The sequence below is a fragment of the Rhinatrema bivittatum genome, chromosome 5 (assembly GCF_901001135.1).
Source record: "Rhinatrema bivittatum chromosome 5, aRhiBiv1.1, whole genome shotgun sequence".
NCBI classification, from domain to species: Eukaryota; Metazoa; Chordata; class Amphibia; order Gymnophiona; family Rhinatrematidae; genus Rhinatrema; species Rhinatrema bivittatum.
The window spans coordinates 218727570-218744419 of NC_042619.1; the positions used below are offsets into that span (position 1 = coordinate 218727570).

The window sequence follows — 16850 nt, forward strand, 5'->3', positions numbered from 1 at the left end:
TTATTAGGTCGCCCACAAAAATTCTTAAGTTATTGCAATGGTTTTGCAATCTCCTTCAAAATGAAACAAATAGAAGATTTTATAGTTTTTTAGAAAAAAAACCCCCAAACATTTTCTACGTAGGTTGGAGTTTAGTTGGTCATCTGTGCTGTACGAGCAGGAAGCTTAAGGCAGAAGTGACCGAGGAGAATTACCAGATGTATGTTTTATGAATCTGCTTTAGAACAGAGTGAATTATAGCTTCATTACACCGTGCCTGAGTTTCTGGGGAGTAACATATGTAAAGCATGATTGTCTGCAGTGTAGAATCATCTAATGCAAAAAACAGTATTATAATCTGGTAACTCAGTTTAATCAAAAATAATAATTTTAGGACCAATAATGCATTGTCCTTGCCTCTAGTGACTAAAATCATATAATTTAAAAATGAGGTTGTGTCAATTTCTCTCATGTACATTCTCTCCTGTTCTTTGACAGTGTGAGTTTTTAGTGTGGGCTTTCATGAAATACTGCAACACTACAATCAATTTGCACATAATTTTTACATATCTAGGTTGCTCAAACAGGTGGATCTTGTTCCCAACTGAATACATTTTACCGGAAAACTCTCAGCTTGAAATCTTTCCTGTCTGGTAAGAGATCCAGGTCGACGTGGTTAATGGTACAGCTGATTAAAACATTCCAAATGAAAAGGATACCTGCTAATCTAACTACCTATTCATAAGATTAATTTGAGCATCATATTGTGATATTGATATGATGTTTTTATATTCTGCTTTTTGCACTTTTTTCAGCACTTCAAAGTGGATTACATTCAGGTACTGTAGGTATTTTTGTTTTGGAAAACCAGTTGCCTCATTCCCCCTATCATATAGCAATTTCCCAGACAATGTGTACAAGGGTTTTTGCAGTGTCTGGTCCCATCTTGTGGAATGAGCTGCCCATGGAATTGAGAAATCTCACAGCTTTTAAATCCTTCAGAAAACAGCTGAAAAAATGCACTTATTGTGATTGGCTTTGTCCTGATGTCATATGCTCTTTTTATCAAATAGACATGTACTCTGTTTTGTCAATCATGTCGATGTACTTGGAATATTTATTTATTTGTATGTTTTTTATACCGAAGTATTGGTGTCGGCCTTCACTCCGGTTTACAATTGTAACAACAATTTACATTAAAAAGAAAAACATCAGAGGAACAGTTATAACAACGAATAGCATTAGAACATCAGGGGAACAACAGAGAAATAATTAATCTAAAGTGACATTGGTAAAGAGCTTGGTCACAATGCTAAAATAACAACGATTAATATTAGAACATCAGGGGAACATTAGAGAAACAATTTTGTGTGACATTGGTACAAAAGTTTGATCTCATTGTTAATATGAGGACATTAAGTCACGTTAAAGATTATGATATTGTATTACCTGTGTTTTACCTTTAACCATTTAGCACAGTTTTTCTGCTATAGGCGGTATTAAATGACTTGTAAATAAAATCTATAATCTATTGCAATGCCCTGTAGTAATTAAAATGATTTACTATGAAAGTACCTCTGAAATTTGTTAAGCAGCTTAACATCAATTACATTGTTTTCCCAGGAGCCATTCTACCAGTAAGACATCATACGCCATGGATTAGATTGATCTACTCCGACCAGAATTTCTTCCTTGGTCTTTTTAAGCACTGATTTGGATGTTGGCAACCAGTACTCTACTCCCCCCACCCCCCCCTTCCTTCTGCAGCTTCAAATTTTTCCAGCGTGTAAAATTCCCCTCCGGGAGGTAGAAGCACCAGGCAACAAGCTTAGAATCTGCCCCTCAATATTAGATATACTACTGAAAAGTATCATAGCCTGTGTTGAATATTAGATTTTTAAAATGTTCTTTTAGACTGACATTGTATCTGCGTCTTAGAGCAGGGGTACAGCGCTATGGGCACTTCATTGTCATGCTCTGCTCTTACACAGTACATTCAAATGTCAATGTGCTATAAATGTATGAGCTGTGGGCTCGTGTCCAGTACTGAAAATCACTATTACATTACACGACTGCACGACGTTAATTCTACAATAGTTCTGGTAGCAGAGTGCTCTAAGTTTGGAGGTCCATGATTCCGTTCCCTCGGCCATCACTCTCTGGAATGCTTTAAGCAAGTCACTTCATCTCTCAAGCGCCAGCTTAGATTCTAAAAAGCCTTTGGAGCAGGGACATTATAGTCATTGAAACGAGTTTTTACAAAGGGACAATTCATAGCTAGGTATATATAACATTTGTTCACTAAAAAGGTTATACAATGAACAAACTACAAAATTCAGTTGGCCTGACACAGGGAGTATTATGGTTGAAAGCTAGTCACAGATGTATGGTTAGTCCAATAAATAAGTCTCACCTAGAGCTAGTTTGTTGACACTTATTGCTACATATTCGATTGGACCAACATGGGATCCATAACAGTTTACTCAAGTTGACTTAAAACAAAAAAATGGATTCCTACCATTTAATCCAAATATTTATAAAATCACTTTTCAGGGCTAAATTTTCCCACACAAAAGCACTGAACAGTAAGGATGCAGAAAATTTCTGAAAGGTCTCTAAAATGCAGGCAATAGTCATGTGACCCATATGTAGGGCTCCAAAAGTTCTCATTAAGAAAACCAATAGTGCATACTATTTCCTTTAATACAAATAATAGTACTACTAGTGACCAGAATACTGGACTGAGACACAAAATAAGCAACCTGGAATCCATCTACTCTGAACTGTAATAAATATTTCTTCAAACAGAACATCCGGTGCACAAACTAAAGCTCATGGCTACAGCATCTAACTGGCTGCAGACAATAAGCTGACCATCATCAAAATGTCAAAAAAGCTCGCAGACACATTAGTTCCAGGAAGAGCAGAGGCCAGGCTTCAGAGTTTATCAGCACTCCGCAGTAACCCAGGGCACACAGAAGTAATGGTCATCAGAAAACTGAGCAGGCATGACCTCACTGTTTTAGAGAAAGCACAAAAACAAAAAACCAGACAGACCTTTGTCAATGCAAGGACACCAGTTCTCACATGAAGGCAAAGTCCTACTTGGAGCAGACTTAAGATTCCTCACCACTAAAATGTTACCATTTGGGCCGATCCCTGCTGCCTTCTTTCACTGGAAAATCTCCATGCAACTCAGATTCATGCCTGGATTCTAGGAGGACCAACCTTGTTCTGCACGGTGCCACCAGTATCGGTCAGTCCTGTCTCCTTCTCAACTGTTCCACCTGCAAGGCTCTTACTGCTCCCTTACCCCACCCTTCTGTTCATACATCTGTATTTTATATGGTGGTATTGAACACTTGGTGTTAGATGGAATACGGGCTGCCATGCATATTCTTCTCTTAAGCTTTGCAATGTGCATACAATGCTCTACAGCCTAGTTTCCCTGTTAATGTCGTACCTGCTCGGTTCCCCATCAGCCTCTCCATGCCCAAAGTGCTTCCGATCTCAGCTGGAACTTTAATGCTCCAGTTAAGTTGGGCTATCAGCTGTGGCAGGAATAGGAGCAAAGCTGCTGACCGCAAGTGGAAAAGCTAACATGAAACCATGTGAAAAGAAATAACCATGCAGTCTTAAATAGAAAGAAGGACTATCCCCACACAGTATGCTCTAAGGAAATGATTACTTAAGAGGAGGCAAGACCTTTCAGAATAAAAGAAAAGAAACCCACTACGGCTGCATGTAGGTAAACCTGCAGTGCTATGACCGATCTAAAAAGTAAAATGTTTTGGTAAAAGGGGGGGGGGGTCACTTCATTCACTACCATTTCTGTGCACCTGGAACAAAGACGAAGGAAGTACCATAGCACTAAATGGAGCAGAAAATAAAAATGAGAATCCATGTTTTAAAAACAAACAGAGCTGACATTTTTGGGTAGCAGCAGAAAAATCCCACCTACCTGCATTGATCCATAATCATAATCCGACCCCTTCAGGAGATGCAGTAAGGACACCACAAAAACATTTACAAGAACTGCCCCCAGTTTATTCATTTTGATGTTTAATAAAAACAGGTGATTACACAGTTAAAGAAGTTTGACACGTCTATTTTGCAATACATGATGCTTCCAAAAAATTGTTTAAAAGAGGAGAACAGGCCCCACACAGAACGTATGCCAAAAATGTCCATGCACACAAGAGATCATAATTTGTAACTTGAAAGTCAGGAACCCAGAATAATCCTAATTCAGTTTGTATGGTTGCATATCTTGGTTTGTTTTTTGAGTAAATCCCAATGGTTTTTGCTTCATTCTCAAATGCTACGCTTTTAAAAATAGTTCAAGAATTAGCTACAGCAAAAAGCTCAGAAAACATTGCTCATCCAGAACTGGAAAAAAACCCATAAAATGTGTTTCCAGTCTTAATGTTCAAAAAAAGAAAAAAAAAAAAAGAAAGAAAAGAAAAAGAAAAAGAAAAATTCAACCCTCAACTATTCCATGGCCCATTTCTTTAAGATGTAACGCAGCAGTTAATGTTTTGAGGCAGAGAAAACTGTAATCCAAACTCGGTATTAAAACTTTCACAACCTTCATAGAAGACTGCAGACGCATGTGTCTTCAATCTGATACAGACCTTGGCAGAAAGTGCAGTCCAATGTTGGCTCTTGTCCCATTTTTCCTTTGTGCAATCTCAACTACCAATAGCGTGGCAGGCTTATGTTAGCTGAAGACCCACAGCTAGCTAGCCATTGTGTTTCAAAGATTATCCGATGCATGAAAACCCCAGCCATGCAATCTTACACAGGACAAGAATTCCAGTATATATATATATATATATATATATATATATACTGCAGCAAGCAAAGCCTTTGCAGCAGAGATCAACATTTTTACAGTTCTATTAAAAAAAATAAATAAAAAAAGTGTATATATATATATATATATATATATATATATATATATATATATATATATATATTTCTATACAGTTCTATTAAAAAAAATAATATATATATTGTTTTTTAATAGAACTGTAAAAATGTTGATCTCTGCTGCAAAGGCTTTGCTTGCAGCAACTTCAGAAAACATTTGTGTATGTTTCTGAAAGCTTGATTATAACATATAAAATGAAAAAGATCTCAAAATAAAAACCTTTTTTGGCAATAGCTTTAGACAATTACCATGCTCCAACAAATTTTAGGTTTAATATATGTTTGCTTAGGAATGCTTAAAGTTATTGGAGACATCTACACAGAATATTGGTTAGAGCTGAAATAGATGCTAAGAAGATTTCCCCATTTACAAGTGGAAGCCCACGCTGACCATGTCTGGAAAAGAAAACTGATTTTGCTGGTTTTCATTTGTTTCCGATCTTTGATTTCCAAGTTTTGGCTCCTTCAAATCCATTTTTTGCATTTTGAAAATCATCAAAAGTTTTCGTAATTTCCTCTTGAGTGTTCATCACAAATGGACCTAAACATAAAAGAGCACACACTTAAAGGACTATTCCTCTAGTCACGGTTTGTAATTGCACTTATTAACTTGCAAGCAGTGTTTTGGTGATTACAGCGGGCCTCAGACTTCTGTCGTTCCTGCCAAGCTGCTCAAATGTGTTTCCTATAAAAACTGTGCCTATATGGTACAAGTATCTTTTACTGTCAACATTACACTTAGACTAATCAAAAAGGGTACAGCACATGCACCATTACATAACTAAGGCGACGTGCTAGCTGTATCAATATTCATTCATTTCTGGTACTTATTTTATAATTTGTCCTGCACCTCGGCTGCTTCAGCCTGAAATACAATGCAATTGGAATAACTTAAGGCTTTCATGAGGCTCCCGCAATCATTAACCCGTCCTCAGGATACAGTTTTCTGGAAATATTGCATCAAGGGAGAGGCTGGCTTGCGTAGTAGCACTCTTACAATTGCTAAAGGTCACTGTACACAGTTAACAGCATTAAGAATGGCAATGAAAGGCAGAACTCAAAATATCAAACCACCCCAACTAGGCTGAAGCAATCTGGGTAGATGTTAATGCACTGAATTTTCCCTGCTGTCTGACAAACACTTGCCTTCAATAGCAGTTTTCTACCCAAGAATTCAAAGCTGAGAGGTGTGGGCTTTCAAGACCACAAACACTCCTCCTTCAGATCTGAAGGACGGGATCAATGCGGTCTCAAAAAGAAAACTTGTCTGCAGCATCCTCCAGATAATTTTTCTGTTAGTCCAACAGGAGGCATCACGATTTACCAAGAATACTGAATCTCCACATCAGTATGGCTTCTATCAAGAATACAGAATCTTTACCTCACTATGGCTTCTAAAATTCTGTCCTGTTACCAGGGGGCAAGGATACTCAACCACATGTAGATTTTTAGGACCCTTCCCTAGGCTTTTCCTACAGAATTTTGTTATAAAAAAAAGAAAAAAATGCCATAACAAATCCACAACTTACATTTTAAGATTAAAAAAAACAAACCAACCACTGAATTTGCCCAGTCATGCCACCATTATTTTTGCAATGGACAGCCTCAAAGGAGCAAATTTAGTTACACCAAGAAGTCTTGGGTTACATATTCTGCCTTTGTAAAGTCTTGATTTCCATTTTAAATGGCACACTGGAAAAAATGTTAACGGTGTTCCATTTTTTAAATGCGACAGTCCTTGGGTTTAGTGATGAACAGGATCAGAATGTCTGCGAAACAGTTTTTGTCTCCAGGCTTGTCAAGATTTCATATGTAAAGATTTTGTAATATATCAAAAGGAAGGAAGTGTACCATTTAGAAACGGAATGCATATTTTCAGCCTATTTCTAAACAAGACATTCCATACAGCACCATGCACAATGCCTGAAGTCCTACTCATACAACTCAAGCAGTTCATGCAAGGCAATCAGGAGGCATTACAGAGCTAGGTTCAAGTCCTGGTCTAGGTTCCTCCTTATCAGACCAACAGAGCCTAGGGATGTTGTGAAGGGCAGCGTTCACAACACTGAAAGGGTAGGGAATGCAAGCCATCTCACAACAGTGACATCTACAGATGGGATTCAGGATATATATGTAACCATCTTCTGAAGGGAGCGCTGCCAGACGACTATCAGGAAGGACGGGAGCACTGCAATGAAAATGGAGAAAAGCCCCCAGGTAGCCCTAGCTAGGGCAGGCAGTTTCTGAGTTGAGGCGCAAGAAGTTGTTGGGTGGGCCCAGAACTGCACCACCATTACAGCAAAAAAACATTTAAAGCAAGACTTCTGGCCTCATAATTCTTTTTGTTATTTATAGACTGATGTTTCTCCATTGGGCTCAATCAAAGAAAGTCATAGAATACAGGCCCAATGATTGGGATCCCAACATGGCGGGGTCAGAGCTGCTAGCAAACATGAAATAAAAAATTCCTGAAGCTCTGACATGCTACACACACACACACACACCAGCACTAAACATGTCCTGATTAAGCCAGATCTCAAACTAGCTTTAAGTGTCTGCCTCGATACAGAGATTCTACCAAGGGAAAAAACAGAGCTTTACTCATGGAAATGGTTGGTTACCTGATATGTGGGTAAACCCCTGCATGTACAGCTTTCATCCAGGTCCATTTACCTGCAGTGCGCAGAGGCGCTTCTGAGGGTGCAGTTGGGGGAGGGGTTTGTACTTGTGTGCATACTTTTGTGTTTTCAAAATTATATGCATAAATGTCCCCGTCCCCCCCAAAAAAAAATCTGCACACAAATTAGCAGGCAGAATTGTGGGGAGGGGTTAATCTTCAAAGGGAAAATCCATGCATACTTTGCCTTTGAAAAATGGTGTCATTTGGGCATGCATGATGGAGAAATGCATGCGGGCTGTTGCAAGCTACCCCCATTAAGTTCTGTATTCAGCTGCAGCATCCCAAGACCTTCCCAAGCATAAGGTATTACAGTATTAGTGTCCAGCAAAAAAAAAAAAAAAGAAACAAAAAACGTTGGTGGTCTGAGACATCTTGTGGTTTTGCTGCAAGCAGACAATGCAATTCATGATAGTTACCAGGCCCAGATTTATGTATAGGTCACTGGCCAGGGCGCCAAATATGCAGACCATAGAGGAGTCTGCCTCTGCTTGATTTAGGGCCATGGGCCGGCACAGCTTCAAAGGGGGCAGCCGTAGCACTCTGCCTATGGGCAACAAAATCTTAAATCTGGCCCGGACTGTTACATGTGCTAGGCTGAAAGGAAGCTAGAAGTTCAAGTTCAGCATTGTAAGAAAAAGACTAAGCAGCTAGCTGTTAGGCCTAAGGAAGACAGAAAACCCAAGACTAAAACAATTCAAAAGCACACTGCATCTGCAGGATGAGCATGCTGTCTTGTTACCTGCATCAAGAAGACAGGCGAAGTTAAGTACATGATATTACTGCCTGATACCTTTGGAATATAACCAAAAGTTCTGTGTTTGCATTGTGGGAGTGTGAAGTATTAATACTGTAACTTAGCAGTGAAAAAGGAGGGACAGAAGTAAATAATTAAATAATTCGGCTTGCCTAACAGCAAGCAGCCTGTCTGGGGGAGGGGCTGTTTCTAGGCTAATAGCAGGCAGATAGTCTACTCTAGTGAATTGAAGGGTCTAGTGGCAGTCTGCTTACTGGATAGTTCCTGTCCACATGAACTGCCAGCTCCAAAGCTATGATATTACTGCCTGGTATCTTTGGAATATAACCAAAAGTTCTTTGTTTGCGCATTGTCTTAGAGGACTGCTGCACTGAAGGGCAGGTAATGTGGAGTATTGATATTTAATCTTAGCAGTGCAAAGAGAGGATTAAATATACGTACCTCACTTTAAGTAAACAGAGAATCCTACAAAATCCCTATAGCTCCATGTAAGCTAAAATTAGAGTAGCTAATGCCAACTGTTTAATTCCCTCCCACCCTACCCCTCTACTCACCAACCCCAAGGTTTCTTCTTCTAATATAGCCTGACTTGAATAATAATTGGTAACGATAATTTACTAATTTGGTAATTCTTTAGGTGTTCTCTATCAAATCAATTGAGCAAAATGAGGACTATCCATATCCAATGTAACAATTGTGGAGCCTTTAACTTGAGGCAAATCATCTGGAAACTTATGGCTTGCCCCATTTGTTGAGATCTCTCTGCCCTGAAAAAGGAGTTGGCTCACCTTAAAGCTGAATTAGCTGCAATAAAGAAAGTATCAGCAACCACCAAGAAATCATCACACACTTTACAGTATTCAGGAATCATTTCCCCATTACCACAAGAAAATTCAAAAGCCCAGAAAAAGTGGCTTACAGTGGGCTCAGGTAGGATAAGGCCTGTGACCCAAAGACACCCATTCTTCACAACTGTGCAGTCCACGTCTCCCTCCCCCCCACTTACACAGAGCGTACAGGAACCCAAGAACAAATGGATTATCATGGTAGAATAGAAGACCTGTAATGCGGAGACACCCCACTCTCTAGTGACACAAGTACAAAAGCCCTTCTCTAGCGATGGGAGATGTAATTGGTATCTGAAAGGAAATGAAGAGCCAGAAGAAGAAACCCCAATACATGCCAGAAAATTTAAACCAAAAAACATAAGAAAAAGATCATGTGCTGGGTGACTCAGAGGCACTAATATGGGATCTCTTTTCAAGGGAAACCCCTATAGTTAAAAGCCCTTCCTGGATCATCAGCGGGGTAGGAAATGCTATTCAGATAGTCAATGCTATCCAAGAAGAAAGTAAGGACTCTGAAGGTGATATCATCCGTCTGGGGAACCAATGACCTTGCTAGAAATAACATCCAAGTGGTACAAGATTTCCAGACTCTGGCGAAGCAGATTAGTCACATGGCGAAGTTTATTGCCTTTCCAGAAGTGTTACCTGTTCATGGGAAGGAGGAATGAAACGCTAAGCCATTTAGATAACTTCAATGCATGACTCAAAACTTGGTGTAAGGAACAAAGTTTTGGTTATATTGGAGGCTGGGGCCCATGTATGGAACAGTAAAAGGCTCTATGTTAAAGATGGCTTACATCTGTCTGTGGCAGGAAAAAGGGATCCTAACAGTTAAATTCAAATCCTATGCCATAAGGCATTTAAACTAGATGACTGGAATGGCAGAAGGAAATTGGAATGTCACCCCCCAAATCTCAAGGAAATGGGTTGAAGGGGATAACAAAAGTCAGCTGACTAAGGCACAAACAAAATTCAAGACAAGCAGTAACCTGAAGGAGAGAAGCTGGAAAGCTATGAGCACAAATGCTCATAATCTGGGCAAAGGAAAATCCAGACCTACAAGCCCTAATGGTGGAGGGCGGACTTGACATTGTTGCTGTTTACAGAGACCAGTTCACCTGATTCTCATGATTGGGAAACGACCATACTGGGCTATAACTTGTTAAGGAAGGACAGAGATGTCAGAAAAGGGAGAGTAACAGCTCATTATTGTCAAAAAACAATATTCCAAGCAACTGAACTGCAGGAATGCGTGGTAAAGAAACCAGCATTAGGGCCATCATATAAAAAGATGGAGCATCTATTTTAACTGGAGTGGTTTACAGGCCTCTGCCTCAAAGTGGAAGAACTAGACAGAGATCTGGTTGAAGATATCAAAAGGTGGAAAGAATGGAGAAGTGTTGATTGTTGGAGATTTTAATCACTGGGAAGATGGAGAATCCCTTCTGCACAATGTAACAGTAGTAGGAGAGATAGTGGATTCCCTCCAAGGGGCTCTGTCCAAACAAATGGTAATGGAACCCATGAGGGAGGGAGCTACACTCGACTTAGTGTTCACTAACGGGGATAATGTCTCTAATGTCCAGATGGGTGCCCACCTCCGCACCAGTGATCATCAACTGGTTATGTCTGATTGATCTGCAAATAGGATATGGAGAAGTCACACGAAGACCCAAGTTTTGAATTTCAAAAATTACAGACTTTGTTCAAAATGGGGAAGTAGAACTAGAAGACTGGGAGAAAATAAGAGAGCTGGAACACCAGCTGGACAAACTAAAAGGAGCAATTACAAAGGCAACAAATCTAGAAAACAAAAGCAAGAGAAATAAGAAATCTATCTGTTCTCAAAGGAGGTGGCTGATAAAATAAAAGCAAAAAGAACAGCATTTAAGAACTATAAAGGATCCCAAAAGAGGAAACATCAAGAATATCTGGTGAACAGGGAGGCATAAGGAAAGAAATCAAGAAAGTATAAACGTCAGGCGGGGAAGAAAAGAGAAAGGATGCCAAAGAGGTAAAGCAAGGTGATTAAAAACATTTTTCAGTTACATCAGAGAAAGGAGAAGAAGGTCCTAAAGTGGTATAGGAAACTGAAAGGTGCAAAGGATCAATGTGTAGAAAGAGATTGAAAAAATGGTGGAATATTAAAACAAATACTTCAGTTTGTGTTCACTAAAGATGATCCTGGAGAAGGACCATGCTAGTTAACAAGACAGTGGATGGGGTGGTGGAGTAGACAAAACTCCATTTACAGAAGAGAATGTATGGGAACAGCTAGGAAAACTGAAAGTGGACAAAGCCATGGGCCTGCAGAGATTCATCCCAGGATTACCGAGGGGAGCTCAGAGATGTGCTGGCGGGTCCGCTGCATGACCTGTTCAATAGATACCTGGAAACGGGAGTGGTGCCGAGTGATTGGAGAAGAGCAGTAGTGGTCCTGCTTCACAAGAGTGGGAAACAGAGGAGGAGGCTGGAACTCGGTTGGTGGTGGTGGGAACACTTAATGGAGACCCTGCTGAAGAAAAGGATAGTGAACTATATACATTCAGGATTGCTGGACCTGAGGCAGGCATGGATTCACCAGGGGAAGGCCCTGACAGGACTTAATCTGATTAATTTTTTTGATTGGGTGACTAAAGAATTGGAGCGAGGAAGAGTGCTCGAAGTCATCTACTTGGATTTCAGCAAAGCTTTTGATATGGTCCTGCATAGGAGACTTATGTATAAAATGAGAAACTTGGGAGTGAACGTCAAGGTGGTGGTGTGGATTACAAACTGGTTGACGGCGATAGAAGACAGCGTGTGATGGTAAATGGAACCTACTCTGAAGAAAGAACAGTGTTAAGTGGAGCACCGCAAGGATTGGTGTTGGGACTGGTTCTGTTCAATATCTTTGTGAGTAACATTGCGGAAGGGACAGAATGTAAAGTTTGTCTTTTTGCGGATGATATTAAGATCTGCAACAGAGTGGACATGCCGGAAGGAGTAGAGAGAATGAGACATGATTTAAGGAAGCTTGAATAGTGGTCAAAGATATGGGAGCTGGGATTCAATGCCAAGCAGTGCAGAGTCATGCATCTGGGGTGTGGTAACCCAAAGGAATTGTATGTGATGGGGGTGAAGGGCTGTTGGGCACAGAGCAAGAGAGGGACCTTTGGGTGATAGTGTCTAGTGATCTAAAGATGGCAAAGCAATGTGACAAGGCAATAGCTAAAGCCAGAAGAATGCTGGGCTGCATAGAGAGAGGAATAACCAGTAAGAAAAATGAGGTGATAATGTCCTTGTACAGGTCCTTGGTGAGACTTCACCTGGAGTATTGGGTTCAGTTCTGGAGATCTTATCTCAAAAGGGATAGACACAGGATGGAGGCAGTCCAAAGAAGGGTGACAAAAATGGTGGTGGGGGGGTCCCTCCATCAAATGACTTATGAGGAGAGGTTGAAAAATAAATATATATACCCTGGAGGAGAGGAGGAGCAGGGGGGATATTTATTTATTTATTTAGCATTTTTCTATACCGACTTTCCAATAACAAAATTATTGATCAATTCGGTTTACATTTTAAACAATAACAACAATGACAAGTAAATGTCTTACAATGAACAGGTCAAATTAACTTGGATAAGATATATGGGGGGTAATAACATAATTAACATGAGCGGTGCCTAATATAGGCTAGAGGCTGGGTTTTAATGATAGACTGCCAAAGATAATAGTCTGCCAAAGATAATAGACTGCCAAAGATCATGTGATTTCTAGAGAAGATCTATATAGTTCTCTAGCGTGTTACCACTGAGGGGATATTGGCAGGGATATTTCGCAGGTTGATGTTATGGGAAAGCTTGGTTGAATAACCAAGTCTTGAGTCTTTTTTTAAATGTAGTGGAGGCATTGCAGTGATCTGAGCTCTGATGGGAGAGAGTTCCAGAGTTTAGGCCCAGCTGTGGAGAAAGCTCTTTTACTTGATGCTGACTTCATCGGTGGAATTTGAAGGTTGTTTTTGTAGGCTTGTCTCACTGGTCTGGAAGATGTGTGGAGTTGGAGAGGGAATGTGAGCTCGAGTGGTGCCAGGTTGTGTATTGCCTTGTGGGTTAGTGAGAGCACTTTTGAAGTATTCTGAATTTGACGGGAAGCCAGTGTAGGCTTTTAAGCTGGGTGAGATGTGGTCTCTTTTGTTGGACTTGGTTAAGATCCTCGCTGCAGCGTTCTGCAGCATCTGTAGCGGTTTTATGGCGTTGGCAGGGAGACCCAGTAGAAGTGAGTTGCAGTAATCTATTTTCGTGAGAATGATTGCTTGTAGCACTAATCGGAAGTCTTTGAAATGTAGGAGTGGTCTCAGTCTTTTTAAGACTTGTAATTTGAAGAATCCATCCTTTACGATGTTATTTATGAGTGATCTATAATTCATTTGGTTATCAAGTATAACTCCTAGATTCTGACTTGTGGGGTTATTGTAGTTGAGTTGACATGATGGTACTTGGAAGTGTGTAGGTTCCGTTTTGGAAATGAGGAGGTAATTCTGTTTTGGTTTGATTAAGGATCAAGTTGAGGTTAGTGAGTAAGTTGTTGATGGCTTGTTGGCAAGAGTTCCAGAAGTCCAGAGTTTTTTGGAGAGATTCAGTAATTGGAATCAGTATCTGAACATCGTCTGCATATAAGTAGTGGACGAGATTCAGGTGTGATGAGGAGCTGGCAGAGTGGCAGAAGGTAAATATTAAATAAGGTTTGGAGAGAGTGATGATCCTTTGTGGGACTCTAAGTTGCAGGTGACTGGTTGAGATTCTTCCTTGTTGATCTTGACCTTATACTGTCTGTTCTGTAGGAACGATTTGAACCAGTTGAGGGCCTTATCTCTGATGCCAATTTCTGCCAGGCGATCTATTAATGTGTTGTGATTGACCGTGTCAAAAGCTGCTGTTAGATCTAGGAGGATGAGAAGACACGGTTGTCTGTTTTCAAGTTTAAGTAATATAGAGTCCGTTAATGAGATTAGGAGGGTTTCGGTGCTTCGAGATTGGCGGAAACCGAACTGCGATGGGGAAAGAATTTTGTGGTCATTTAGGTATTCTGTTAGTTGTTTGTTTGCAACTCGTTCCAAGATTTTTGCGATGAATGGTAGATTAGCTATTGGGCGAAAATTGGCTGGGTTTTCAGGAGAAAGATTAGGTTTTTTTATGAGTGGTTTTATGATTGCCATTTTTAGTGGGTCAGGTACAATCCCATGAGAGAAGGAGCAATTTATGATTTGTGCGATGGGCTTGGATATGATTTTAGCACAAGAGATGAGGAGATTGGTGGGTATGGTATCCTGAGGGTGAGAAGAAGGTTTGAGCTTTTTTAGGATATTTTCGATCTCTAAGGATGAGGTCGGTTCGAACTCCTTAAGGCTAGCCTTTTGTGATGAGACTGAAGCTCGAGGTATTACTGGCGTAGTGTAATTATTATTGTTATTATTAATGGACTGAGTTAGTAGATTTGGTATCTTGTTTTTGAAGTAGGTTGCCAGTTCTTCTGCTTTGCTTGCTGCTTTATCATCTGGTATGGATGTTGGTAGGGGATTAGTGAGGGATGAGACCAGAGAAAAAAGCGCTCTAGGGTCGAAAATGAAGTGGTGGATTTTTTGTGAGTAAAAGTCTCTTTTTGCTTGGAGGATGGATATTCTGTAATGGTGCATCATGGTTTTGAATGCTGTGATGTTTGTGTATGTTGGGTTTTTCCGCCAGTGTTGTTCTTTTTTTCTGAGATCCTGTTTTAAGGATTTTAGTTTTGGTGTGTACCAAGGTTTTCTGTTGTCCTTGTTTGCTTGAGGAGCTTTGGTAATAGTTGGGCATGTAGTATCGGCCACTTTTTTGGTAATGTTGTTCCAGGACAAAATGGCTGAGTCCGCGTTAGTAAGGTCCAGTTGGTTAAGTTCATCCGATAGGCTGTTGCTGAGAATTTCCTGGCTGCACATTTTTTTGAATTGGATTGTGTTATTCTGCTTTTCTGGGAGTGTAGGTAGGTTTATCTTTAGTGTTGTGTTGATCATCTTATGGTCCGACCAGGGAACTGGAAGGCATGTAGGGTGAGAGGAAAGAGTAAGTTCCTGGTTAATGAAAATGAGGTCCAACGTATGACCAGCTTTGTGGGTGGGTTCCTTAATTATTTGTTTGAAACCCATGCAGTTTAGTGTGCTTAGGAGAGTTTCACAGCTGTGAGAATGGGGAGATACATCCACATGGAGGTTGAAGTCCCCCAATAATATCGCTGGTGTGTCGGCGTTGATGTGTTTTACTATATTTTCGATCAAAGGTGATGGATCGGTTTCGAGGTATCCTGGGGTGGCGTATGTAAGCCCGATTTGAAGGTGAGAGGATTTAAATACGGCAAATTCTAGAGAATGTGAAGATATTGAAGTTTGTAGTGATATTCCTAGTGTTTTTTTTTGCTGCCAGAAGAAGACCTCCTCCTCGTTTTTTGAGTCTGGGGATTGAGAATATGTTGTACGAGTGAGTAGGGAGTTGGTTGATTGTAGCGATGTCTTCTGGTTTTAACCAGGTTTCAGTGATTGCAAATATGTCTGTGTTTGCTTCCAGCAGATAGTCATGAAGCAGGTGAGTTTTCTTAGTCAAAGACTGTGCGTTCAGCAGTGATAAGGTGAAAAGTGACAGTCCCAGTAGTTGGTTTAAAGGTGAGATGACAATAGGGATGAGTCTTTTTTGTAAAGAGTGTGGTAAGGCTTGTTTTTTTGCTGATGGTCTCTTGAGGTTGTGGATGATGGGGATGGATGAGATCGCCATGATTGGTTTCGTAACTGAGCGCTGGATGGTTGCTAGTTGAGTGAGCGCTGGATGGTTGCTAGTTGAGTGAGCGCTGGACGGTTGCTAGTTGAGTGAGCGCTGGACGGTTGCTAGTTGAGTGAGCGCTGGATGGTTGCTAGTTGAGTGAGCGCTGGACGGTTGCTAGTTGAGTGAGCGCTGGACGGTTGCTAGTTGAGTGAGCGCTGGATGGTAAAGTGCAGACTGGGCACTGGGTGAGATCTGGATGGCTGCTTACTAAATGAGCACTGCCATGGCTCACCGAGATGAGTCGGAGTAAGAAAGAGTTACTGGAATTCTTTGGATAGATTTGGTTTAGGGGCCTCACAATGCAGGCACAGGTGCTGCTGTTCTAAGGCGTGTTAGAGATATTAGTCTTTTGCCTGGGAGAAATAGAGGCTGACTGCTATAGGGATAGGCCCTGGGGCACTCCAAGGGGCTACACTAAGGGGCACACAAAGGGGCAAGCCCCTTCGGCGCGCGGCGTTTGGCGCGCGGCGCTGGGCTGGATAATGATTTAAAACCCCTCAAGGGCTGGCTCCTATTGGAGGAGCTGTATCGGTGGGCGGGACTTTTATTCGCTCACCTCGGGGCCTCGCGAGAGGCTTGTCCCTGGTCCACCTCCCCTGGCCCCGATGGGCCTACGCCGATCGCGCGGGGAGGGCCGACCCGGATCGAGGGGGCAGTGCAGGGCGGCGGCGCCGGAGAGAAAGGATCGCCTGCAGTCGTTTTCGGCCCTTTAAAGGGCTCTGGGGAGGCGTCGGGGCTTCCGGGAGGGCTTAGCTGTGCCCTTCCAAATGCGGCGGCTTTTTTGTTTTTTGAATTCGCCGCGTTTTTGCAGCTGTTATTTCCTCACCTCGG

General features: G+C 41.2%; 2 protein-coding genes across 12 annotated transcripts in view; both read right to left on the reverse strand.

Moving 5' to 3' along the window:
• VEGFD (vascular endothelial growth factor D) overlaps positions 1 to 4873 on the reverse strand; it is a 47661-nt gene extending 42788 nt beyond the window's left edge. For both annotated transcript variants that reach the window (XM_029603209.1, XM_029603208.1), the window contains exon 1: positions 3941 to 4873. In XM_029603209.1, the coding sequence (XP_029459069.1) occupies positions 3941 to 4033 (93 nt within the window). In that variant the 5' untranslated portion in view covers positions 4034 to 4873. The remainder of the gene's footprint in view (positions 1 to 3940) is intronic.
• Positions 4874 to 5002: 129 nt separating this feature from the next.
• The window catches only part of PIR (pirin), a 130193-nt gene continuing 118345 nt past the window's right edge, over positions 5003 to 16850 (reverse strand). For all 10 annotated transcript variants that reach the window (XM_029603220.1, XM_029603219.1, XM_029603216.1 and 7 more), the window contains one exon: positions 5003 to 5452. In XM_029603220.1, the coding sequence (XP_029459080.1) occupies positions 5337 to 5452 (116 nt within the window). In that variant the 3' untranslated portion in view covers positions 5003 to 5336. The remainder of the gene's footprint in view (positions 5453 to 16850) is intronic.